The sequence below is a fragment of the Brachyhypopomus gauderio genome, chromosome 20 (genome assembly GCF_052324685.1).
Source record: "Brachyhypopomus gauderio isolate BG-103 chromosome 20, BGAUD_0.2, whole genome shotgun sequence".
Classification (NCBI taxonomy): Eukaryota; Metazoa; Chordata; class Actinopteri; order Gymnotiformes; family Hypopomidae; genus Brachyhypopomus; species Brachyhypopomus gauderio.
In genome coordinates, this window is record NC_135230.1 from 10,533,802 (window position 1) to 10,560,674 (window position 26,873).

Below are 26,873 nucleotides of genomic sequence, written 5' to 3' on the forward strand. Positions count from 1 at the left end.
TTCTTGAACTAGGGGTATGTCCTGAACTAGAAAATTCCTGAACTAGGGGTATGTCCTGACCAGTGATGTCAGTAACGCGTTACTAAGTAGTTACTAACTAAATTTACAAATAATACCACGCAGCTACACAAACATAATGTCAGGAGATACATTGTTACTGTTAAAAACGCACTTCCAATAAAGTGAGTATTGGAAAAATTTATTTTGCTGCTGAATGTAACTACTAAAGTAACTTGTAATCTAACGTAGTTACTTTTAAAATCAAGTAATCAGTAACATAACTAAGTTACTTTTTAAAGGAGTAATCAGTAATCGGATTACATTTTCAAGGTAACTAAGCCATCACTGGTCCTGACCTAGAACATTCCTCAACTAGAACATTCCTGAACTAGGGGTGTCATCCAAACGGTCTGCTGGTGTTTCAACGTCAAACGTGCTCCAGCTCACCCAGATAGGCTTTCTCCCTCTTCTTCTTCTCCGTCTCGATAAAGAGCTCCGAGGCAGCCTTGATCTTCTGCACCCACGCCGTCCTGACCAGAACAATCACATTTCCAAAATCAGTTTGGGATGCATTTGCATGACCTGTGATCATTTGTGAGAGCTGCACAGATAGAATACGTCAGTGTAACACACTTTTAGACTACTAATATATCTATACAAATATATTCAAAAAGACCAATATTAAGCACTGAATTAGGCGAATGCAATTATTCCACAAAACACACAGGAAACCCTGCCAGAGGGGACATGCTGGTAGATTAAGACTGGGTGTAATGGAGCGATATATCGTGCATCCTTATCATCTATGAATACCTCTCGTTGATGCTGTCTGCACGTATGGTGTAGACCCGGTCTATGTGGGATATGTGGAAGACGGGCTCATCTCCAGAAGGGTCCGTAGGGAGCTTGACCAGCACCTCGTTCAGGAAGATGGGCTACGAGGGTCAGAACATGGCAACAGTCACCAGGCAACAGTCAACATTGATGTGGGGTCGAGCGTGCGGGCGACGAGCGGAAGAAGACTGGCGTGGCAGGACGGTCGTGCGAGCGCTCACCGTTTTGTACATGCGGTACTGCAGGTGGGACTTGGAGCTGAAGACCTTGTCGGAGGTGGAGCAGCCCAGGGGCTTGATGACCTGCGTCAGCAGCAGGAAGTCGTTGAACAGGAAGCCGTAGAGCTCCTTGTTGCTCTTGGCCTTGTAGAGCTTGCCGCTGTGCAGGAACTTGCGGGGGCCGAGGCAGTTGGTCACCGAGTTGAAGACCAGTTGCTGGAGCGATCAGAAAGAGATCAGAGGTCATCGCCAAGGACACGCACGGATCAAAGAGACGGTCATCGCCAAGGACACGCACGGATCAAAGCAAGGGGCCGTCAGACATGTGGGTTTTGATGTGGTCAGGAGGAAGAGGATGCAATGAGTCAAAGAGGAAGGGTGATGTCATCCTTGGCCATGTTCTCTGCCCGTGCTGAAATATCTGCGTACGTGGTCGCAAAATCCTAATGACAAAATGTGTCGGACACGAGCCGACAACGCTAGCACTGATGTTGTAATTTAAGGTCGAGCTGATGTCGCATCAGACCCTAAACCTGTACAGCCGTGTATGCAGTGTGACACTACATGTTCTGGCCAGACTGTGTGTGTGTGTGTGTGTGTAAGTGTCCTCACACACCTCGGACAGCCCCTCACACTGTACGTGCGCCTGGATCCACTCCAGTCGGTCCGAGTTCTCCTTCTCACGCACGCCCTCGTTGACCTGCGAACACAGCTCCTCAGCCTTCTCCAGGGCCTGCCGCAGGTGACTGTGGTCCGGGTGACTTTCTGGGGTGTTCTCCAAAATCTGCATGCAGAGTCAGTCAGTCGGACAGACAATCAGACAAACAGACAGACAGCGTACTGTGTCACAGAGAACCAGATATCTTTCAAAGCCTCTTCCAACCACTACAGGAAACAAATGAATCTTTGTGAGTTTTGGACTGACCAGTGCTTTCATTGTTTAGTTGTTGATGAAGAGAAGTTGTCAAGTATTTCTGTTTTTAATGATTAGGCAGTATCACATGCGTGTGAGCGTGTATATACACTACGCCTGCGCACATATCGTACGTATCGCACGTGTGCGTACGTACGTTTTTGATGATGAGGGGGTAGCGCGTGACCCTCTGCATGGGTTTCAGCAGGAAACTGGACAGAGGCATGCCTTTACAGCGTGGGTCCATGGCCAACCTCTGTAACACACACACACACGTGAAATGTTGGAACTCAAATTACAGCTTTACACTTAAAAGCATCCAACTCTGGATTTCGAAAAAAGAACGTTCATCGCTAGACGGTTTGCTCCCTGGGAATCGAACGTACGATCTTGGCGCTGGTAGCCCCTCCCACCACCGACTCCACCGGGTTGAGCTACGCCCCCTACTGAAGCGCAGGGGCCCGGTCCAAGCTGGGCGTACCTTGACGAAGTCTTTGAAGTCGGGCATCTCGTCGGTCTTCTGCTGGATGAGGGTGGCGCCGTTGAGCTGGCAGCTGCAGAAGCGGATGTAGGGCTGCATGTGGGGTAGCTGCGCCGTCAGGATGTCCCCGATCATCTTCACCGGCATGCGCTCGCCCGACATCTTCTTCCTCACCCGCAGAGCCCTGCGGAGGAGAGGGCCGAGGAACGCTTGAGTCCCGCAAGTGTGATGGGCGCTTCCCGTGTAGGCGTGACCAGGTTTGGATCAGTGCTCAAAGGTCCGGAGGAGAGACATCACACGCTTTCGTCACTGAACTGAGTTTGTTAATCCTTCGTTTACGTATCTGGATTTAATGGAATAGGGAAAAGCACAACTGGCACAAACCGCCTTGTCTATGTTATTGCGCTCGACGAAATTAAAAACTGACCCCGGATCAGCATATGACACCCTACAGGAGATCATTAGGTTCAAACGCTCAGCATTTGTGCACTGCACCAGATGTAGTGACCTATGTCATCTGGGGAGTCACTTCTACACGCGTGGTGGATCTGTGAGAGGAGATGCATCAGTAATGGTGCTCGATCTGACAACCATGAACAACACTGGAGGACTCCTGTTCTACAGCACAACAGTGGCACAGCAGCGCGGTAATGAGCGGGCTGGGCCACCAGGGGGCGTACTTGAGCAGCTTGATGTTGCACATGATGAGCTCCTTCCAGTTGACGAAGATCATGGCCACCTCCTTCTCCGTCAGCAGCTCCCACTCCAGCAGAGGCTTCTGGAAGATCTGTGAGAGGCAGGCGAGGAACCGTCACCCTGAGCCTCATGGGACAAGTGCATGAATTCAACACTACTCTCAGTACAGCAGCTGCAGTGTGGTAAAGGTTTTCATATCCTTCAAGTTCTATTTTAGTAGATTTTCCCTTTTTTATGTTCTGGTTTGACGTGTTTTGCAAAGAAATGCAGAATCTTCTATTCCGTTTCCATTAACGATGCAAACGATCTACTTTTTAGTCATTTCATTTCAGTCAATTCAATCATTTCAGTATCTGTCCCAAGTTACGCTTGGACACTCCAATTCAAGGCTCATCTCACCCTAAAACTTTCACATGGACTCTACCCCCCCACCCCAAACCCCACCCCCCTACCTCAGTGACCAGCTGCAAGTCATTGACGTAGTTCTCCTCCGTGACGATGAGCTCGTGGACGTAGCCCTGACGCTTCCTCTCCATTGGGGTCAGCATGTCCAAAAGGTGGAGGTCAGCGCACCCTGTACACAGGGCAAAGGTCATTGCTTTCACCCCCTTGCAGAAATCTTTCTGGTTTCCGGTACGCAGTAGAAAACTACAGGACCTGCTGTTGGGAGCTGTGTTTCTGCACCAAGGTTAAATCATAAACGCAACACAGGGCTCTGGATCAGGTCTGGACAGCAACATTAGCATATGAGCAATTTAACAGTGTGTCCCTGTGGAACCAGCTCCCGGCTCCCTACGCACCTGTGGCCCCCTGTAACTCGTAGATCACTCATTGATCATATTACAGCAACATTGTACATGTATTATTAGACAGATTGCCAACAGTATCATACACACCACAACAAAATGACACATCGCACAGCTGAAATATAACAGTGGCTAGTAGGATCATTGTAAATGTGAAAGAATGCTAACAGATGTATTTTAATGTAAATATCATGAGAACAAGTAATTGGATGATTAACCAACACAGCAGTTTGATCAGTCACACAGGAGAAAGCTGCAACCATGTTCATCATGGCTCTGAGCAATCGACAATCACCTCCAAGAAAATACACAAGTCCACCGTTGTCATGGAGTTCTTTAATGGTTACATGTCATTTTCTATAAAGATAGCATGACACTTTTATTAAAGCTAAGGATCTGTTATATTATTATTATTTTTTTGTACATTCATTTTTTAAATTGTATTTATTTGATAAAATGCTGCATTTACCGTGTGATTGAGTGCAATGGTTAAGAATTCTGGATTTACGGTGTGAGCTTTAAAACAAACAAATTTCCAATTCATTTCACGTTCACATACAGCATCACAGATTCTGAAACTGAATGAGACGTCTTTATGATGGGTTCCCAAAAGGCAAAAAAACAAACAAACAAAAAAAACAAAAAATAAAAATTCTTTTAATAAAATAAAAACCAGGGAGGAGGAGCAAGCACAGATCAACGGACCTATCAGAAGCAGCACATTATAATACTTTTACACTGTGGAACCAATAAGGAACCACAAAGATGGCAGGGTGGGAGGAGAAAAAACAAACACATTAGGTTGACTGACAACAGGAGTTACACTTTCATATTTTTATAGAACAATCAAAATTACAATACTGTTATGTGATATAAAAACAAGCAATAAAATCAGAGCTGATATGGTACCAGGAGTACAATAATGTTTAAGCATAAATTAATGTCATGCTTTATCTAACAAGCAGAAAAAATAAATGACAGTTTATAAGCCCGATGACTTGGTTGCTTTCTCTTGAATTAAAGAATATACCACAGTCTTTCATTGCGGTTGTAAACATTTTTTTTTTATTCATAAGCATTTGTGATTAGCAATTCTGATGTTGGGATATAGTCCTTTATCATATTTGTTCAACAGGCTTTTTGTCTAAGTATATATGTGTGTGTGGGGCTAGGGCTCAAACTTCACAACTCAGAAGGATGTTCTTTCCACAGAGCTGGGTGAGGTCCTAATCATTTCTGTCTATCAATTACATTTTAGTTAAGAAGGTAATGCCAATTCTCTGGTGTACACTTTAAACACTACAAATTTGATTTTTTATCAAAACACACAGAAGCACTATGTGGTCATATAGTGATGTAGAGGTTTTCAAACCAACCAATCAAAATAAATCTCAAAATCAAGTGAAAGATAAATGTTGTTAAAAAAAAAAAGGATGGCTGTAAAATAACTATTTCATCTAAAATGAGAAATACACAAGAAAGTAAGACGCTGAATCCTCAATAGTCCACCCATGATGGAAGGCAGACAGAGTCCTTACATGTGCACCAGTTCCAACATAAAGTGTGCGTGTGTGTACTACCCATTTTTGTACCGTTTCCCCCTAAGTGGCAGTTGTGCAGTATTTGGTTTGCAACACCATTTCTCAACCCCGACACACAAACACTATGAAACGAATTAACAAAACTCAACAGTAAACACAAAACAAACAAATAAACAAAAAGAAAACAGCAAGCGCACAGACACAAACCAATCCATTCAATGTCTTGGTATGAACATGTGACAAACACTGGAGGTGTGTGATTGGATGAACGGAGAGGTCCCATCGCACCTATCAAAATGATTGACAGGCCCTAAGTGTTCTAGAAGGGTGGAGGAGGAGCTACATGACACACACACACGCTGTTCAGGAGGTCCTCACATATCCGACCTCAGCGACCAGGACAACACTAGTCGTACGTGAATTGCCTCAAATTATTTTACTTTGCTCAAAACACTGACTGTTCTGATACAAAAGAAAGAAAAAAAGGTATACCTAATGTAACTTGACATTTTATATATATAGATATACACACACACACACACACTCATACACACACACACTCATACACACATACACTTAAAAATAGCAGTCGGATATGTTGTGGACAACACAGTGCCCTAACCCCACTTGAGTATGTAAGACACTAGGACACAGGTCAGCTATGACACATGTTATTTACCAGGCCCTGTGATTGAGGTCACAGGGCATGAATAGTGGGTCTTTCTGTGGTTCTGTGGGTCCAGTTGGGGGAGTGGGGTTGGGGCGGGGCATGGGGCTTGAAAGAAGCAAAACGCAGGCGTTAGTCAAGTGGGGTGGAGTTTAACGGAAGATGTTCAGAAGCCTTAGGCGCTGAATTAAAGCTTTGAGGCTACAGAACTAGATCACAGAAAGCCACAAAAGGACCCACTATCCATTCATTTTTATTTATAGTCCATTTATAAATCATTGTAAAGTTGTTAATTCATCAAACAACAACAATTTTTTTTAAATTAAGCATTCTTCTTGGTTTATTTTATTTATTTAATGTAGAGAATGCTGCTTGGCAATTTTATTTAAATTTTTTTTTTTGCGTGCGTCTATGTTTTGTGAATACTGAAGTTAATGACTGCTCTTTCTGCAGTATTCGGTATTCGTCTCTTCTGGCCTCAGAGCCAGCTGGGGGGGCAGTCACATGACCAATGTGTGTGGGGGGGTTCCATCTCCCATCATTCCGCTGGGCAGTGTATAGGGGATAGTGGGTCGCTTTGAGGACTTTCAAGGCTGAGTGGGATATGGGCAACATAAGAGTCCTAGAAAGAGGAAAACACAGCACATAAGCAAAAAAACGAAGTAAAAAACTAAATGGAAAAAAAAGAAAAGCAAGAGGAAAAAAGAGGGGAGAAAAAAAAAAAGAAGAAAAGATACTGACAACGTGCCAAACGTACTAGCTAGGAGGTCTACGGTGAACTCAGGGGACGTCTGACAACGACGATGTGACAACAAGAACACAAGCATGCAGACATAAGGAGAGAGAGAGAGAGAGAGAGAGAGAGAGAGAGAGAGAGAGAGAGAGAGAGAGAGAGAGATACTCAGGCTATAGAACATGGTTAGGAGATGCCGTGACACATGAGGAGGGGGTTAGTGTTAGCGTGGTCGGGGGAAAGGACTGGTGGACACACCCTAGACCCACCCCTCTACAAGACAACACTGAATCTGATCAACTCAGGGTGCTAAATACCAAAACACTCTCCCAGTTCAGCTATTACCCTGGCCACAGGGATCTTTTACGTCAGTATGATGTTGTAATCGGTGCCTACTGACGATTTTCTCATCAGTCATTTTCCCAACACAATTCCACAGATATTCCCATGCTGTCCAGGTTTAGAGTTACCAGAATAGAACAAGTGTGTTTGAGGGCAATAGAGAGTGAGTGTGAACGAGGGGAGGTGAGAGAGAGAGAGAGAGAGAGAGGGGGGGAAGGGAGGGGAAAGAGAGAGAAAGATTAAAAACGAAGGTGTAAAGGGGAGTGGTGTTGTGTATACTCACACTGCTGGCTGGGGTCCGTGTCGGTGGTCAGTTTGACGTAGTTAGAGGGGAAGAGGCCGATGGAGCCGTTCAGTTCGCCCTTCCACCAATCAGGGTCCTCCCTGCTCAGGACGTTGATGATCTGACCCTTCCCAAAGGGCAGCTCGTCGTCATTCTGCGCCGTGTAGTCGTACATGCCAATCACCTGGCACACTGAACGCACACACACACACACACACACACAACTTATCACACACAGCTATGCTAAACCTACTGCAGCAAGAGAACAGCAGGTGTGACATTTCTGTCTCAAGCTCGTGAACTGGGTCTGAAATTTATGGAGATAATTTTCTAGCGATGTTAGAGATGATAATCATGTCTGAAAATGGAATCATTACATTTTGGGAGGATCACAGTGCTCCGATTGCATTGATGAACACGACTGCACTTATAAGCTCAAAAATACACAAACAAACAAACAAACAAACAAACACTGCTTCCATTCAAAACCGGGAAACCTACTCAAGGTCATCTCCATTCAAACAACTGCCACATACACCAATACAGAGTGGTGACTGGTGGATACTGGTGAAAAGTATCCAATTTTCTCATGAACGCTTATTAATGTGAGCATAATGTGCCTTAATCATCATCTCATAAGTGAACTGGTTATATATTGTAGGTTAGCTAGACAGCTACATGACATACTAGCTTGGCTAACTATTAACTGCTGATTACAACACTTTGAAAGTCAATGTACACTACTGAGTGTGAGCAAGACAAGGGAACATTGTTCTCATGCTAGACGAGGGATGTCATCACGATGCGTGGAGGATTTCATCCTGTACACTAAGTGGATGGAAGGGGGCGGAGTTATTGTGAGCGTGCGAGGCACTACCCAGGATGAAACCTCACAGATCCAGGAGTACTCCAGGAAGAGGGCTCCGAGCGAGGACGTGCTCAGCGAGCATCTCACTGCTGAAACCCGAGGTGGACGGGAACGAGGAAGAACGGGAAACCATCACGGGAAGCTAAACACAGAGCGTACACGGAACGCCACGGCCGAGTGGGCAGCGCGGTGCACCGAAACACCCGCGCCGAGTACGGGCCGGATGTACTGAGGTCAAAGTTGGACACTAGGGTCTGTCCTCTCTCTCCCCTTCCTGCACCCCATTCAGTCCCCCAGGGGGCTGTGGCTTCCGGTAGAGAGTACGCTGTGCGCAATTGGCTGCCGCTTCTCGCCGGTGTGTGATTGGTTGTCTGTGACGTAGCTGTGTTTACAATTGTAAAGCGCCTTGGGTATCTAGATAAGGCGCTATATAAATTTAAACATTCATTCATTCATTCACCTAACGGTGTTGAAGAACGAGCCAGGGCCCTGCGGGACCACCAGATACAGACTGACAACAGGGCAATGGTCAACCAAATGGACCAGAGGGACAGATGTAGACAGCAACATCGGGAACAAGAAACATGAAAAAGCTGGAGAAACAGCAAGGGCTGAGAGAAGCACTAGAGAAGATGAAAGACAACAGGCAACAGCTCAGATACTGAACAGGACATGAAAGCCCCCAGGCCTCTGGGAGACGACCCGGAGGAGGGCCAGCTGGTTTATATATACACACATATATATAGTGAAAGAAGAGAGAGACAGAAAGTGAAGCACACCAAAGTTTCAGGCCAAAGTCCTTCAGCTGTGCAAGCAAAGTGCTTCTGGATTAGTAGGAGGAACCAGCTAATTATTGCAAGTGCATTGCGAATGCAAGTGGATTACTGAATATGGTTTTCCTGCGTAGTCTGAATAAAACATTGTCATCTCTCTGCATTGAGAATGAAAAGGCACATCATTGGAGTTGTTCAGTCAATGCTCTGACTAAATGAACAGGGATTTAATGTCTTTATAATGATTCTTCTGATCTTCCTCGTTAAATCTTCAACTGTTCCAAGCGTAATCGTCAGTTCCAGTGAACTGGTTCTTCTCCCAGTCTGTCTAAAATCAGGATGCATCAGCGTGCTTATATGCGCTTTGAGTAAAGAAAGCGTTCCTATTCATAAAGAGTGAGAGGATCTGGTTTCAGATCCCTTCTGAATTACTGAAGATCCTAGATCAGCAACCTTGCGTCTGGGAAGCTTTAAAACAGACAGAAGATAAAAGAAAAAAGTCATTTTAGTCTTTTTAGAGTAGGTTTATTCTTCCTATCCTAAGGGATTGGTGCAAAGATATGATTCCCATAGATTTACAATGTAAGGTTGTGCTTCATATAGTATTCATCAATACACATTAAAAGCATGTAGAGGAACAAAGATTATAGAAGAGGTCCAGTGTTCTGATCCAGTCCATTTGGTCTTTACCAAAGTGGCTCACATCTAGACACGTACATATGTTTCTCCATCATCTAGCACACTGTCTACAAGAATCGACTCTTGACTTAAAGAGTCTGGGATATATAGCGCTTAATCATCAATCAATCAAATTTGATTTATATAGCGCTTTTTACAACAGTTGTTGTCACAAAGCAGCTTTACAAGAGCCGAGTCCTAGCCCCCAGTGAGCAAGCCAAGGGCGACAGTGGCAAGGAAAAACTCCCTAGTTTTTTGCATGAGGAAGAAACCTTGAGAGGAACCAAGACTCAGGGGGGGAGCCCATCCTCCTCTGGCCGACACGGGTCACCATAATACCAGTCACTAATACATACCAGATGCTGAAAATGGGTCTTTGTTGCTACTGGGAGTAGCAACTAGTTATTCGTGTCGTGACTGATCAATGTACTGATGAGACTCGAACACGAATTCGAATATGAATAAAGGAAATAACGAAAACGAAGCCAAAACGAAGGTTTTAAGTTGAAGACGGGTCCCAAAGCTAGCTAATGTTACATTGCTGGTTAAGATCCCATAAGAAAACAAAATGCCTAAAATTACCTTAAAAACACCACACACCTAGCCATATTAGTTCTTTGTGACACAGTGTCTCATAAATAATTTACATTTTATTTCATGGTAGGATTTCTTTTCCAGTATTACTTCAGATACTCACTATGACAGCACAGTTCATTCCAGCAGATGTGAAAACTGAGAGGCATTTGTAGAGCTGAGCGCAAACACAGCTCCCAAACACATAAAACAAAGAGAATCTGAAGGCTTCCTTCTGTGAATTCATTGTGTGGTTGTGCTCATTTCAGGCACTTAATGGTTCTGAGATATTTATACGAGTCTTTCACAAGGATCACACTGTCAGGCACACAGAAGCATATGATTGTTCCATAAACATCTAATACCAGCATAATGTTACCACACTTCTATTGTACCTGCATTAGGTGTTGGCAGTTTGGGTGGAGTTGGCTCGGTGGGCGTGGTCTTACTGGTGCTAGGGCTTAATAGTTTCACGTAATTGGCCGGGAACCAACCAATCTGACGCTTCTTTCCCCTTGCCTTTGGTGAAAAAAAAACAAACAAAAACACAGATCAAAGGCATGCTGGAATTGGCATCAAGTTCATTAGCACAGAAGACAGTCTAACTCATAAAACGATCCCAAGAGAGAGAAAGGGAAAGGGGAAAAAAGAGAGAAAGACAGAAAACAAAGAGAGAGAGACAGAGTGAGAATGAGTGTCACTGCATAGTGTGATTATGTGCATGAGTGAGTGCGGGTCAGTGTTGGAACACGCCATACATTCAATAAATGTGAGCATGTGCACACTAGAGGAGTAGAAGAGTGCAAAAGAAATGTGCACAAGTGTGTGTGCGTGCATGCATGCTCATGTATGAGTGTGTGTGTGTGTGTATGAACAGCTGCACGAGTGTGAGTTCAAGTGTGTGTGTGTATTTGTGCGTGTGTGTGTGTGTGTGTGTGTGTGTACCTGCAGCTCCCCCTCCCACCAGCCTCCAGGGTTCTTCTTGCGTATGAGTATGAGCTGGCCGGGCGCCAGGGTCAGCTGCTCCGTCCCGGTTGCCGTGTAGGGTGCGATCACTTGGGCGATCTCTGTGAGGTAGCACAGGATCAGAGGACAGGCATGAGTGAGACACACAGAGGGGACTCTTCAATGAATACATTACAGTTATAACGACTGAACCCAGAATATATTCTAGCAAATTACCTGATTAAAATACAAAATACCACACAAAAGACATGAACAATGTACAGACATATGGAACCTGCCCCGTCTGCCCCCCCCGACTGCCGCCCACTCACCTGGCTTCTTCCCCAAACTGCCGGTCTTGCCTGCAGGCCCCAGGCCCTGAGGAAGGACGAGAGGGAATGTGGTTTGAGTCCAGCAGGTGCACAAGCCCTCACAAACCACATCTAGACCCTCTTGCCTCTTCTTGACCCTCTTCTGTTCTAAAACCTCTTCTAGACCCTCTTCCCTGTTCTACACCCTCTTCTGTTCTAAAACCTCTTCTAGACCCTCTTGCCTCTTCTAGACTCTCTTCCCTGTTCTATTCCCTCTTCTAGACTCTCTTCCCTGTTCTACACCCTCTTGCCTCTTCTAGACCCTGTTCTAAACCCTCTTGGTCTAAAACCTCTTCTAGACCCTCTTGCCTCTTCTTGACCCTCTTCTGTTCTAAAACCTCTTCTAGACCCTCTTCCCTGTTCTACACCTTCTTCTGTTCTAAAACCTCTTCTAGACCCTCTTGCCTCTTCTAGACTCTCTTCCCTGTTCTATTCCCTCTTCTAGACTCTCTTCCCTGTTCTACACCCTCTTGCCTCTTCTAGACCCTGTTCTAAACCCTCTTGGTCTAAAACCTCTTCTAGACCCTCTTGCCTCTTCTAGACTATCTTCCCTGTTCTATACACTCTTCTAGACTCTTCCCTCTTCTAGACCCTTTTCTCTGTTCTAGACCCTCTTGCCTCTTCTAGACTCTCGTCCCTGTTCTATACCCTCTTCTAGACTATTCCCTCTTCTAGACCCTTTGCTGTTCTAGACCCTCTTGCCTCTTCTAGACTCTCTTCCCTGTTCTATACCCTCTTCTAGACTCTTCCCTCTTCTAGATCCTCTTCCCTGTTCTACAGCCTCTTCTAGACTCTCTTCCCTGTTCTACACCCTGTTCTAAACCCTCTTACCTGTTCTAGACCCTCTTCCCTGTTCTACACCCCCTTCTGTTCTAAAACCTCTTCTAGACTCTCTTCCCTGTTCTATACCCTCTTCTAGACTCTCTTCCCTGTTCTACACCCTCTTGCCTCTTCTAGACCCTGTTCTAAACCCTCTTGTTCTAAAACCTCTTCTAGACTATCTTCCCTGTTCTACACCCTCTTCTGTTCTAAAACCTCTTCTAGACCCTCTTCCCTGTTCTACACCCCCTTCTGTTCTAAAACCTCTTCTAGACTCTCTTCCCTGTTCTAGTCCCTCTTCCCTGTTCTATACCCTCTTCTAGACTCTCTTCCTTGTTCTACACCCTCTTGCCTCTTCTAGACCCTGTTCTAAACCCTCTTGTTCTAAAACCTCTTCTAGACCCTCCTGCCTCTTCTAGACTATCTTCCCTGTTCTATACCCTCTTCTAGACTCTTCCCTCTTCTAGACCCTTTTCTCTGTTCTAGATCCTCTTCCCTCTTCTACACCCTCTTCCCCGTTCTACACCCTGTTCTAAACCCTCTTACCTGTTCTAGACTCAGTTCAGTGCAACCAACATTCACAGACTGTTAAAGCTGCACATTATGATTAAAGCATTTCAAATAGCCCATAGAAAAAAGGATAAGATGAAAAAGAAATAAAACAAACAAAATCAAGCAAAGGAGGTAGTGATGAAGATCATGGTGTGAACGTGACGTATGTTATCGTTATGGCCGTGCATATACACCTCAGCGGCTGGACAGTGTTTGTGTCCAGAGCGTCACCTCAGAGTCCTTGGGCTTGACGTAGTTGGAGGGGAAGACACCTGTCCTGCCGCCCGCCGTGCCCGTCCACCAATCGCCTTCTCTCCTCAGCACGGTGATGACGTCGCCCTGCTGGAAGGTCAGGTCTCCCTGTTCACTGCTCTCATAGGTGTACATCGCTATGTACTCTGAGGGAACACGGCCGCACACACAAACCAGCACGCACGCACAAAACCAGGTCCTGTGATCACAGCCAGACTCTCCCTAGTTGCCCCATCTGAGGGGTACGACTCCGATCGCAGCACTCCGTAGGGCAGAATGGGGTCCGTGTGTCTAACACACTTCTGTCGTTAAGAAATTGAAAATGACCTGGTAATCTGAATGAGCATCTCTTCTATGGGAACGTGTGAAGTGATTTGGTATTCCCTCTACATCTGTGTGTGTGTGTGTGTGTGTGTGTGTAACAGTACCTTCTCCAAGGTCCATGGGTTTGTTGGGGGAGGGGCTGGGTCTCTTCATAGTGGGTGGGCTGTCGGAGGATCCAGACTCAATACTGAAACCAACCCCAGTATTAGCAGGTACAGTTAAAACAGACGTATAAACAGGGTGACGTTTTCCTACCCACTCATTTCAGCAGTCTTTCCACTTATAAATCATTAACCCTTTATAAACTGTATGGACCCTGTACTACACGCCCACCCTGCCCACTCTTAACGCCGGTGCCGGCCCACCTGATGGACTTGCGCACGGGCCCGGAGATGAGCTTGACGTAGGACTTGGGGAACCAGCCTCTCTGGCCCTGCACCTCGCCGAACCACCACATGTCCTGCTGCTCCAGCACCGTTATCACCTCGCTCTTGTTGAAGTTCAGGTGGTTGTCCTTCTTCGCCCGCCACGGGTACAGGGCCTGCGCCTGCATGCCCTCCACCTTCTCGCCCTGAGGGACGGGTGGAGGCGGAGGTGGAGGTGGACAAACGGAGACGAGTGAGGTGTGAGAGACGAGAAACGGATAACTCCACCCGTTTTGCTGTGAAACTTATGAAAAGCGGCACTGCAGCACGACATGCGGGATTTGAATAGACAAGTCCTGAATATGCATGACCCTACCTGCCCAAGCACAGGGGAGGGGGAGGAGCCAGAGAGGGTGGCGGGGGTGAAGGCGGAGCGTTGTCTGCCCTGCCCCCCACTGGGCACAGACAGGGAGGGCTGTGTGGGCTGGCTCGGCCACGCCTCCCAACCGTCGGAGTCCTGTTTCTCCACCGCTGAGTTAGTCGGCCATCTGAGAGAAGAGATGTGATGGATATATTAAAAAAAACACAAACATAACATAAAAAACATTTAAAACTACATCCCAGTTATACTCCACAAGTGTAACAAGGCGAAGCTAAGCACAAATGTGTGAACTGAGCTGTTATTCTGACTAACTGAGGCGTAACATCCTTTAATGTCTCTAAATCACGCCTTTATTATTTTTTTAAATCCTAATTTAATCTAAAGCATTAAGAGCAAACTTACGTGGTACTGAAATCCGCCCAGTTACTAGAGGCAGAGGACGATGAGGTGGCGGAACCTGGGACGATTGTAGTTGTCGGGGGCGGGGCTAATGGCACGGTCTCTGTGGTGATTGGCTGCAGGGCGGCGGGTGTGGTTGTGGAGGAAGTGGGTGTGATGCGGGTGGTTAGTTTGGAGGTGGAGCTCAAGGTAGCACTGGCTCTCAGGTTAATGGGGACTTCGGTTTCTGGAATCTTCTCTGCATAGTTGGCCGGAAACCAACCAGTCTTTCCTTTTATCTCTCCGCCTAACCAACCGGGCTCACCTGTCTGAGATTCGTCCACCTGAGGAGGGTGGGGGGTTGAATAAGGAAAAACAGGTGATTTCAACAGCTTTGTCAAAACACGCTGGCAGACTTCGACATGCTTCCTGAGATCTACACTAGAAGCTGTTCTCCTAGGTCTGCAGGTGAACTTCACCTTAAGCTTCCATCCAGGTGACTTAAAGAAATTAGCCTGGCTCAAAAGCATGACTCTTTAATACTTCAATACCACCTTTAAACTAAACGAGTCCAATACCACCTTAAAATAAGCTAGCTTACTAACCAAACGAGCACGTATTGAATATACATCAAAGGCAGAATACCCATTAAATGTTGTCCTACAGTGAGAAGCTGCCATTCAACACCAGATCATTTCAGATGCTAGAAGACCGCTCAAGCCCAACAACTCAGGTACACATCACCACACAGGCAATCCTGACACACTCCTCATCACTGTGTTGAAGATAAGGACGACGGACACACTTTTTGGTCATGTTTAACTGATCTGCACTTGGAATTCAATTATTGCCATTAAAAAAAGAAACAATTAGTGGAGTCTTTGTTTTTTGTTTTGCTTTGAGAACATTGGCCTTTCTACATCATTTGGTTATGTATCAAAAAGGCTCGTTTATTTTATTTTTTTTAATCATTAAAAAAATGTATTTAAATTTATGTAAAAAGTGATTTCTCTAATTAGAAGTGACAAAACAATCTATGAATATTTTTTAAACTAACCTTTGAACTTTTTTCAAGACATTAATGATATTATGTAGAGATGTGGGTGATGGTTTGGGCTGCCCTATGGGGAGGTGGGGCTGAATGTGATTAAAAGGTGATGATTGGTGGAGAGGGAGAAGGGGAGGAGTCGACCTGGACTTACCCACTCCCCTTTCACCTTCACGAAGAGAGCGCACAGGTAGGAAAGAGGAGTCATAGGTTAGTAACACTATACACACACACACACACACACACACACACACACACACACAGAGCGCTCATACGAGGATATACACAAACAGTGCTCACGTGTGTATACGAACACGCACGCACTTTAGTACATACTTGAACTCACACACACACACACACACACACACACACACACACACACACAGAAACTTAGAAAACAAGATGTATTGCATTTTAGAGGCGACCTTCTACGATTTGACCACAAATTTCTGATGTGTAAAGTTTTTCGCTTTTTGGGTTTGAAGCATTTGGGAACTCGCAGTGGCGAACAAAGACATTGCTAGAAGCCTCCAGTGCTTATGGTGGTCACCGGCCTCCTTCAGCCGTCCTCACTGACCTGTTTTTGGGAGTAGTCAGGTGCAGTAGAGCCCTCCCACCGCATGCCTCACTGGCACTGAGTGGGCGGTGTCTAGTGTTGTTGACCCCTCCCACTGCATGCTTCACTGGCACTGAGTGGGCGGTGTCTAGTGTTGTTGACCCCTCCCACCGCATGCCTCACTGGCACTGAGTGGGCGGTGTCTAGTGTTGTTGACCCCTCCCACTGCATGCTTCACTGTCCGGGAGTGCTTACCATGACTATGTCTCCAGGCTGGATGCTGATCTCGTCATGACTGCGGGCGTCAAACGGGTAAAGTGCTCTGTAGTACACCACCTTCACCTTCTCCTGGCTCAGACTGGATATGGGCACTTTATCTGAAACACAGCAACAGGGAGACACCTCTCTGAGCAGGGCCATCCGGGGAACCTGGACACCCCACCTAGCAGTTGAGCGCTGGGCGCTTGGGACAGGGTAATTGTTGCCCCGTCTGAAAAAGCGGGTACCACCCCAGCCCACGGCCGCTCCCCCGTCTCCCCTCACCTCCCGTGGGCCAGGGCGAGGGGCCTGGCTGCTTGACCTCCGGGTGCTGCATGAACAGCTTGGCCACTTTGTCCTGCACGTCTGCCCTGGAGCCGTGGCTGTCCTCCTCCGCGCTGCGGCTGGCCCAGGGCGGCGGGGCGGGCGGCGTGGGCGTGGTCCCCAGCGCCGAGTCCCTCCAGGCGGGCGACACGCTCTCGTCGGCCCCGGACAGCCTGCGGCAGAAGAGAAGTCACCCACGCGCTCGGCTCCGTGTGTGGTGCAGGTATTACTGGCCCCGCAGGGGACCGCACACGCACCTGGACTCGTGCAGCGGGGCGGGCTTGGCGGCCAGGGGCGGCTGGACCGCCATGTCGCCCTCCAGCTCCTTATGCTTCTGACGCTGCTTGTTGTGGATCTCCCTGAGCTCCTGCAATGCATGATGGGAAAGTGGAGGTCAATGAGTTGGAAGGGAAGGGGCGGGGCCCTGAAAAGGGACGACACTCACGCGCACAAAAGCCGTCTGCAGCTGCACCCTGCAAGCCCCGCCCACTCCAGCAGGACAGTTAATCAAATGCAGAGCTGCTCTAGTCTCCTGCCAGGGCTCTTTATCCAAAGCTCTCCCACCTTCTCCCACTTAACTTAAACTCTTCATACATAAAGTATGAAGGCCAGGTGCTCCAAGCTTGCACGCACAAACCAGAGAGCTCCAGAGAGCTCCAGAGAGCTCCAGAGAACTCCAGAGAACTCCAGAGAACTCCAGCGCTCCGGTCTGTGTTGGTAAGGTGCCAAGCCTGGTTACGCCATTTTGGTACATGCACTGGGCAATTCAAAAGTACATTCCTGATTGCCGAGGGTCTCTTGCATGGAGCATGGTGCAAACAGGCAGGTGACTGAATTTGTGACGGCCACGGCTGCAGTGCTTTCTGGGTAATATCACAGGAGCCATAGAGGGCAGAGATGTGGAGGAGGTTACTATAGCAACACTGAAGGGAGCGAGTTTTTTCTGCCGGCCAATGGGAACGCCGCTATGTACGCGCTGTAATTCTACTGGCTGACGTCTTCCATAAAGGCTCATGTAAATGAAAAAGGCCAACCCCTGTGATCTGCTTTGATGCGCTTTGATCCAAAGGTCAGATCTGAGGGAGGGGAGGGTTTGTGCCGAGGGGCTATCGGACTACAGGATGTCGGATCAGTGCTCATTACCATCTGTGTACCACCTCACAGAAGCCAAACGTGCTCACTTCAAATAAACACTACTAAAAAAAAATCACACTGTATTTACTACCAAACACAAAGATAAATAGAGGCTAAAGGCTTCAGTGTAAGACCATGCATGCACGTAAGCATGCAGGCGCGCGCGCGCGCACACACACACGTATCTAGATATACACACTGCCATCCCAAAGCTTGGGTCACAGAGAGATTGGGGTTAGAACTCATGAACCGAATTTGTCGGTCATGAAGAAGATTCATGCACGCTGCAGTAAATACAGATGTGGTCCGAGTGAAGCAATCTGTCCTGTGAAGGGATTTTCATACTCGGTGCACTGTATGCATCACTAACTACATTTTAACACTCAGCAGTGAAATTAAGTACCTGCACTAACTAAAACAGAAACAGTGGCCTGCTGGACATTCTGATCGAGGCTTCTGTAGAAAGCACGAGGATACTGGTCAGCTATTTCTACTAGGCTAGGATCATTTGAGAGGATCAAATTAGTACTAGATCTCAGTAGATCACACTGGATCAAACTGGTACTCCTAACAACCACGAGACTCAATATAATCTGGTGAAAGAGAGATAAAAAAAATGGAGAAAGAACTAAACTGAACAACTAGATTCATTCACAAAGGCTGCTGCAAAAGTTGACTTGACAATTTGAGGAGTCCATTCAGTTCAGCGCCATCTGCTGGTTTGGAGGATGAGTCATTTTACTCCGCATAGTTCCTTATAACTATGGGTGGAAGCAGCACACATGCACTGATCTTGAATCAGTTATGTAACATGAGATTCCCAACCCTGAAGTGTAGAGGTATTTATGGTCAAGCCCCAGGATCTGTAGGACAGACGTTTGAAATCAGTGTCCCCCTCATCTTGCCTCCCCCCCCTCCGTCACTAGACGTTTCTCTCAGTAAAGATGCAGCGCAACATTAATGGCAGACGTTGCCAAATCCCTACAAACCGACTTCCTAGTTGCGAAACCCTTGAGGAAGCTCGTATTAAAAACTGGTCCCAGATCAGTGTCACTTCTGCACAGTGTGAGTACAGCGCTCACTGTGTACAGCCCTCGTACGGTGCGTGAGGGCGGGGTCAGGGGGCGGGGTCAGGGGGGGGCGGTGCAAACACACACGAAGGCGGAGCAGTTTGTGAGAGAGACTTGGGTCCAAGGTCGGGGTCAGGTTGTTGTGTATTTTATTTTAGCAGCTCAACGGCGGGACCTGGAGGTAGAGGTCTATTTGCTTCAAACAGGCCAAGATGGCCGCAAGGCAGTCCAGAAGCGCCTCGTCCATCGAGCCCCCTAACTGCAAGAGAGAGACATCCACCGAAAAGGTCAAGGGTCAAAGGGCAAAAGGTCACATGAATTTGCTGTCATAACTGGCTCCAGTGCTGGATAGCTGAACGGTGTGAAGCGTTGTTGGGGGTTAGTCTAACAGCACTCGTTATCACTGGAGCTCGTTAGTTTAGGAGGAGGGCCACAGCACACACAGCCAGGAATACTACAACGGTGCACTACTGCAAACCCTCCAGTAGAGGGCAGCCAACAGCATGGTGCGGTAAGGTAGGGAGGGGTTGTGGGGGTAAGCTTGTTTTTTGGGGACGGGTGGGGGGGGGTAGAAGCAGGTCTGTTGTCTACCTGTCTCCCCCTCTGCTCTTCAAGAAGTAGTTCCAACCGAAGGGTCTCTATCCGGGCGGTATGGGCCTGATAGAACAGTCCCAAGGACTGCACCACCACAGCACGAAAATGGGGAGGATGTTGTCGGGGGTAAAGGAAACAAGCCAAGCCATACAGACATGGGGAAAGGGGCAGCATGGGGTGGCAAAGGCAGTTGAAGATGGAGACCAACGCAACACAACAAAGACCCAGGGGTCTGTGCAACAGTCAAATACAGTGAGAGGGGAATTTGAGTGTTCGGTTCTTCGTGACTTACAGAAGCTGCTTACTCTAGCTAGAAGATAAAAGCTTTTCTGAGGTGGCTAGCTGTTTTAAGCAGCTAGTGAAGAATCAAGAACAGCACATAGACCATATCTCAAACGGACATACATGACTCATCACTTTAACTCCGCCCACCCACACAGCATCCCCACACACACACCCAGACAGACCAAAAAAAGCATATTATATGTGCATATACATAAATACAGCTGAAGTGGCACATGCACACACACTCCGTCTGCGGGGCCTGTGTCCTGCAGCAAGCCCTGTCTGTGTCCTGTCCAGCTAGCTGACACAGGTCTACAGGCAACACTGGATAGATGAGCTCTGTTCAAGTGTCCAGGAAACCAGCACTTAATTCCATACTTAAGGCCGGCAGAGTAGATTGTGTGTGTGTGTGCACCTTCAACTGTGTGTTGAAGGCATCAATCTCCAGCAGTTTGGAGCGCGTCTCCATCTCCACAGCGTCCAGCTGATCGCGCAGCTGCTGTCTGGTGGCCTCCTTCATCTCCACAGCCCTCTGCAGACTGGAGAGGGAGTCCCCTACACACACACACACACACACACACAAACACACAAACACAAGCAAGCAACTGTTACCATCAGAGCTGTACTGTTTGACGGCCAATTTGTTTGTGTGAATCTGCTCAGGCCTCCCGTGTCGTGCCTCATGTAAACACCATAACGATGTTCAGGACAACGCTGTGGCAAAACCACCCTGGTTTCTAAAACCGCTGTGCTTTAACGCAGGAAATACAGACACCAGCACACCAGGTGTTGGTTAACCACAGGTGACCTCAGTCAACCCCAGTCAGAAAAGTCACTTGGAAACCCACAAAGTGACTGAGGTGACTCTCACTTCTTGATTTAGTTCAAGACACCACACAAAGCCCCTTTTAGACATATACTTCTAATTCTTACTTGAAATTCACAACCCCCCCCCCCCCCCCCAAAAAAAAAACCTATTATGACACCTTCTTATTTTGCGAATAAGAAAAAACAAAACACTGATGCAGCCCATTGAGGTCGAGCACAAACGCTTCAATGTACATTACAAGCAAGGAAATGTACAGGAAGTTAGAAACACAGCTAACTTGATGGCCACAGCAGAGACACGTAAGCTAATAGTATTATAAGGATTTACGAAAATAGTCCTTTATCCCCAAAATGAACTTAGAAAGTGAGGACGCTAAAAGGATTTTATGCTGGAGTGTAAAACCCACTTTGAACTTGGCCACACCTCCCTCTCCAGAGGACGTCTGAGAGAGACGCTTCCTGCTGTTCGGTTATTACTGACTTCGCTTGTGCAGTGAAACGCTGAGCGTATTTTATGGATGTGTGTACAGGGCGCTCGATAAGCCCTCCAGCGCTGAACTGACAGGGCGTGCGTCAGACAGGTGAGCGTCACAGCTGCTGGGTTTGAGTGCACCCAGGGGACGGAGCGGGAGGCCGGGACGGGCTCTTACTGTGCAGGCTGTTCTGCTGGACCTGCTTCAGCTGGTCACTCAGGCACTGTTTATCAGGAATCAGACGGCCCAACCACTGCTGAGACTCCTGGGGGGGTAGAAAGAGACGGGGAGAGAGAGAGAGAGAAGATTGAGGGAAGGGGAATGAGAGAGAGAGAGAGAGAGAGAGAGAGAGAGAGAGAGAGGAGAGAGAGAGAGAGAGAGAGAAAGAATATGAAGGACAGCAAAGAAAAGGAGCAGAAGAAAGAAAAAGAAAGAGGAGAGAGTGCATTTGAGTGAACAAAAGCTCGAAAAGGGACACGAGCAGCACACAGAGAGACGGAAACTAATGAGAGTGAGATCCAGAGAGCTCAGTCTGCCAGCATGAGTGGGAGAAAATCAACAAATCAACATGAAGGTGCAAATTACTAAACAAGGGGAGACAAAGACAAAACCCAGAGCAGCAAAATTAATTCATCAATCACTTGAGAAATGACGGGGTGGGGTCACGGACAAGCAGTTCTGTGCTGTGGGCCAGAGTGGGAGGGCTGGGGCTAGTGTGCGGGGCTAGCGTGCGGAGCAGGGCGGGAGGGGCGGGGCTAGTGTGCGGGGCAGGGCGGGAGGGCGGGGCTAGTGTGCAGGGCTAGTGTGCAGGGCTAGTGTGCGGGGCAGGGCGGGAGGGCGGGGCTAGTGTGCGGGGCTAGCGTGCGGGGCAAGCGTGCAGGGCTAGCGTGCGGGGCAGGGCGGGAGGGCGGGGCTAGTGTGCGGGGCAGGGCGGGAGGGCGGGGGCTAGTGTGGCAGGGCTAGTGTGCAGGGCTAGTGTGCGGGGCAGGGCAGGTGTGCGGGGCTAGCGTGCGGGGCAGGGCGGGTGGTGCGGGGCTAGCGTGCGGGGCAGGGCGGGTGTGCGGGGCTAGCGTGCGGGGCAGGGCGGGAGGGCGGGGCTAGCGTGCAGGGCTAGCGTGCGGGGCAGGGCAGGTGTGCGGGGCTAGCGTGCGGGGCAGGGCGGGTGTGCGGGGCTAGCGTGCGGGGCAGGGCGGGGTGTGCGGGGCTAGCGTGCGGGGCAGGCGGGTGTGCGGGGCTAGCGTGCGGGGCAGGGCGGGAGGGCGGGGCTAGTGTGCAGGGCTAGTGTGCGGGGCAGGGCAGGTGTGCGGGGCTAGCGTGCGGGGCAGGGCGGGTGTGCGGGGGCTAGCGTGCAGGGCTAGTGTGCGGGGCAGGGCGGGGGAGGGCGGGGCTAGTGTGCGGGGCAGGGGCGGGGAGGGCGGGGCTAGTGTGCAGGGCTAGTGTGCGGGGCAGGGCAGGTGTGCGGGGGCTAGCGTGCGGGGCAGGGGCGGGTGTGCGGGGCTAGCGTGCGGGGCAGGGGCGGGGTGTGCGGGGCTAGCGTGCGGGGCAGGGCGGGAGGGCGGGGCTAGCGTGCAGGGCTAGTGTGCGGGGCAGGGCGGGAGGGCGGGGCTAGTGTGCGGGGCAGGGCGGGAGGGCGGGGCTAGTGTGCGGGGCTAGTGTGCGGGGCAGGGCGGGAGGGCCGGGGCTACTGTACCTGCAGCTGCTGCTGTAGTGCGGTGATCTCGGCGATGCGCAGCTCGCGGGACTTGTTGGTGCTCTCGATGTCCTGCCTCTGCGTGGCCAGACGACTACGGATGTCCTGTAGCTTCCCCTCCAGCTGGGACTTCTTATCATTCTGGAAGAAGAGAAAGAGGGAGTGGGCGACCAGGGTGGAGGGTGAGAGAGGGAGAGAAAGAGAGAGATAAATGGGAAAAGAGGGGATGATCTTAAATTCTTAAATTCACATTCAGGAGAGTAGACGGTTTGAACTGATGGATCAGACCCTGCGAGGATGAGTACACGGTTTAGAGATGAAGAGTAAAAACTTTAGGTCATTACTTGAGAGGAAATGCTGTCAACAAAACACTAGAAAACAATCAGCTAAACCATCGTGTTTTAGTAAGAACGTAGTCAGGAACAAAGCAGTTATGTAATGGTCACGCTGTTAAAACGTTTTTGTGCATTTACATGCGTGTATAAGCGCACTCAATAAGCTAGCCTGACCAACACAGCCGGTATCAGCTATGACAACAGCCCACCTGACCAACACAGCCGGTATCAGCTATGACAACAGCCCACCTGACCAACACAGCCGGTATCAGCTATGACAACAGCCCACCTGACCAACACAGCCGGTATCAGCTATGACAACAGCCCACCTGACCAACACAGCCGGTATCAGCTATGACAAAAGCCCACCTGACCAACACAGCCGGTATCAGCTATGACAACAGCCCACCTGACCAACACAGCCGGTATCAGCTATGACAACAGCCCACCTGACCAACACAGCCGGTATCAGCTATGACAACAGCCCACCTGACCAACACAGCCGGTATCAGCTATGACAACAGCCCACCTGACCAACACAGCCGTATCAGCTATGACAACAGCCCACCTGACCAAACACAGCCGGTATCAGCTATGACAAAAGCCCACCTGACCAACACAGCCGGTATCAGCTATGACAAAAGCCCACCTGACCAACACAGCCGGTATCAGCTATGACAAAAGCCCACCTGACCAACACCATAACAAGGGAGCGAGTTCTGATGCTCTGTTGAAGCCCGGAACGAACTTGTGAAGCAGAGCGTGACATTTGTAAGGGGACCGTAATGAGTGTGACACCCATGGCGTTCCTCAGCCCTGCGTCCACTGTAGGTTCTGTGGTGTCAGGAATTATGTTACACGGGGGGTTAAACAACACGTGACTGACGTGAACCGCCCCTCACACCAAACCACCGTCTCCACCAGCCGGCTGTGTGTAGGTTGGAGTGGGTACTGTAGCTATATTCCTTACAGCCTGAACATATTCCTCTTATAGCAAGGTCAAAGACGTATTTTTAAAAGCACATACATACACACACGCATTTTAGTGTCACAAAGTCGTGGAGATCACACGCTTGTTTGTCGTGTGTCAGCCACGTTACACAGCCAAGCACAGAACTGCACAAGTGTGAGTGTGTGAACCCACATGCCAGCCCTGCCAGGTGTTTTATAGACTCAAACAGTACCTACAGGACCAACAAGTCCAACATGAGCAGTGGTGCAACGGGAAGTGTGTGTGTGTGTGTGTGTGTGATTACCAGAGCCTCCAGCTCAAACTCCAGGGTTTTCTTGCGAGCTTTCAGCAGGACGATGTTCTCTTGTTCTCGATTTCTCTGTGTCAGCAGCTCCTGCCTGCGGTTCCTCTCCCACTCCAACTGTCGCTGTCTCTCCAGCTCTCGCTTAGCGGCCTGGACACACACACACACACACACACACACACACACACACACACACACACACACACACACACACACACACAGTTCAACACAAACATATGTGCACTCAAGTTCCAGGTCAGGCTTAGGTGAGAAAGGCTTTGTGCATCATATTAGAAAATCACACACACACACACACACACACACCTCATGAGGTCCCTGACGCGCGCACACACACACCTCTGCCCTCCCTCCTCCCCATGCCCCGCCCCCTCCCCATGCCGCGCCCACTCTCTCCCTCTCTATCTCCTTGCGTCGCTCCTCCTCCCCTCTGTCTCTCCATCTCGCGCTGCTTGTCCAGTTGTCTCTCCAGCTGCTGCTGGCGTCGGCGCTCCTGCTCCAGACGCTCCCTCTCCCGTCTCTCCTGCTCCTCCCTCTCCAGCGCCGCCAGACGCTCCTGCTCCTTACGCTGCTGCTCCAGCAGGGCCTGGCGACGCTTCTCCAGCTCCAGGTTCCCCCGCTCAAAGTTCTCACGCTTCTTATCCTCAAAGGTGACTGAGGGAGGGGAGGGGAGGGGTCAAGAGGGGAGGGGGGGGGGAGTGGTCAAGAGGGGAGGGGTGTGGTCAAGAGGGGAGGGGTGTGGTCAAGAGGGGAGGGAGGGCAGTGGTCAAGAGGGGAGGGGTGTGGTCAAGCGGGGGAGGGGAGTGGTCAAGAGGGGAGGGAGGGGTGTGGTCAAGAGGGGAGGGGAGTGGTCAAGAGGGGAGGGGAGTGGTCAAGAGGGGAGGGGAGTTCTGGTGGTCAAGAGGGGGAGGGGTGTGGTCAAGAGGGGAGGGGTGTGTGGTCAAGAGGGGAGGGAGGGGTGTGGTCAAGAGGGGAGGGAGGGGTGTGGTCAAGAGGGGAGTGGTCAGGTTTTGAGTTCCACGCTGGAACACAGATCTCCTCTGCAAAACGGTCTGTGTGTTCTAGCTCATGCCCAAACACAACCCCACCTTACCTCCACCTTAACTCCACCTTAACCCTTGACTAACAACCCAGCATACAACACAGGTCATGAGTGAGGTGATTCATCTGTTTGCCATCTGTCAAACCACCTACAATGGCCTGTTCTGCTCAAGCACTCTAATGTCTTGGGTGTGTATAATTCCAGACAGAACAATGTGTTAGCATGAGAGCTGTCAGATGGACAATACACCATTGTAGAGGACACACAGAGAGGACATCTGGAGAACATCTGAGCTCACCCACAGCCTGCTGGACCACAGGTGAAGCTGGGACACTCACTTTAATGGAATGTGAGATCTGAATCATATTGTCTGAGATCTGTTTTGGACGTGGAAGGGTCCTGTTTGGTTACTCAGCCTGGCCAGATGAACACAGCAGGAGGAGGAAAGGGCAATGTGACATTTATCCTGTGACCCCTGACCTGGAAGTTTTTTCTCCGGTTCCTTCTCCTCTTCCTCTGCCGACTCTTCCTGCACACGCAGATCTGCGGAGTGAACGCTGCTCGCTGAGACGCCACTGCCAGAACGCACCCTCCTACACACACACCCACACCCCAAAGGCACCAAAACTGCATTAACAGCAAGTATCATAATTACTGCTCCTATTACAGAGTCTTAGTAAAGCAATACAAACAATCTAATATCTATCAGATGTACAATAGTAAATACTAAACAGACCCACAGACGCGGGACGCCTGCGTGAACTAAAGCCCCCTGCGGGACCTTGGTGTGGTGCGGGGAGTCTGACCTGAAGGTGGGAGGCAGGAGGTCAGGGGGGAGGAGTGGGGGGAGGGGCAGGCCAGACATGGCCATGTCGATCAGGTGCATGGCCAGAATGAACTCCTCGGCCGTCAGCTTCCCGTCCTGGTCTATGTCTGAGAGGTTCCTGCAGTGGTCACAACACATACGCAGCACAGGTGAGTGGGGGCAAGCAGGACGGTGAAGGGGGGAGGGTCACGTGCAGGACGTTGAAGGGGGGAGGGTCACGTGCAGGACGTTGAAGGGGGGAGGGTCACGTGCAGGACGTTGAAGGGGGGAGGGTCACGTGCAGGACGTTGAAGGGGGGAGGGTCACGTGCAGGACGTTGAAGGGGGGAGGGTCACGTGCAGG

The 26,873-nt window shown here is 49.3% G+C and overlaps 1 protein-coding gene across 1 annotated transcript in view; it reads right to left on the reverse strand.

Annotated features, from left to right (window-relative positions):
* LOC143484491 (intersectin-1-like) overlaps positions 1 to 26,684 on the reverse strand; it is a 30,625-nt gene extending 3,941 nt beyond the window's left edge. The window contains 31 exon segments of the mRNA XM_076983230.1: positions 448 to 530; positions 814 to 935; positions 1,056 to 1,268; positions 1,669 to 1,836; positions 2,123 to 2,221; positions 2,447 to 2,630; positions 3,127 to 3,233; positions 3,595 to 3,716; positions 7,515 to 7,706; positions 10,802 to 10,925; positions 11,352 to 11,473; positions 11,684 to 11,729; positions 13,325 to 13,491; positions 13,774 to 13,856; positions 14,035 to 14,240; positions 14,411 to 14,582; positions 14,819 to 15,138; positions 15,997 to 16,011; positions 16,654 to 16,775; positions 16,942 to 17,153; positions 17,238 to 17,347; positions 19,360 to 19,443; positions 19,776 to 19,862; positions 20,479 to 20,618; positions 21,542 to 21,629; positions 23,055 to 23,195; positions 24,646 to 24,795; positions 25,054 to 25,089; positions 25,091 to 25,317; positions 26,186 to 26,298; positions 26,512 to 26,684. Coding sequence (XP_076839345.1) covers positions 448 to 530; positions 814 to 935; positions 1,056 to 1,268; positions 1,669 to 1,836; positions 2,123 to 2,221; positions 2,447 to 2,630; positions 3,127 to 3,233; positions 3,595 to 3,716; positions 7,515 to 7,706; positions 10,802 to 10,925; positions 11,352 to 11,473; positions 11,684 to 11,729; positions 13,325 to 13,491; positions 13,774 to 13,856; positions 14,035 to 14,240; positions 14,411 to 14,582; positions 14,819 to 15,138; positions 15,997 to 16,011; positions 16,654 to 16,775; positions 16,942 to 17,153; positions 17,238 to 17,347; positions 19,360 to 19,443; positions 19,776 to 19,862; positions 20,479 to 20,618; positions 21,542 to 21,629; positions 23,055 to 23,195; positions 24,646 to 24,795; positions 25,054 to 25,089; positions 25,091 to 25,317; positions 26,186 to 26,298; positions 26,512 to 26,669 — 4,213 coding nt within the window. The 5' untranslated portion in view covers positions 26,670 to 26,684.
* Between the last annotated feature and the right edge of the window lie 189 nt (positions 26,685 to 26,873).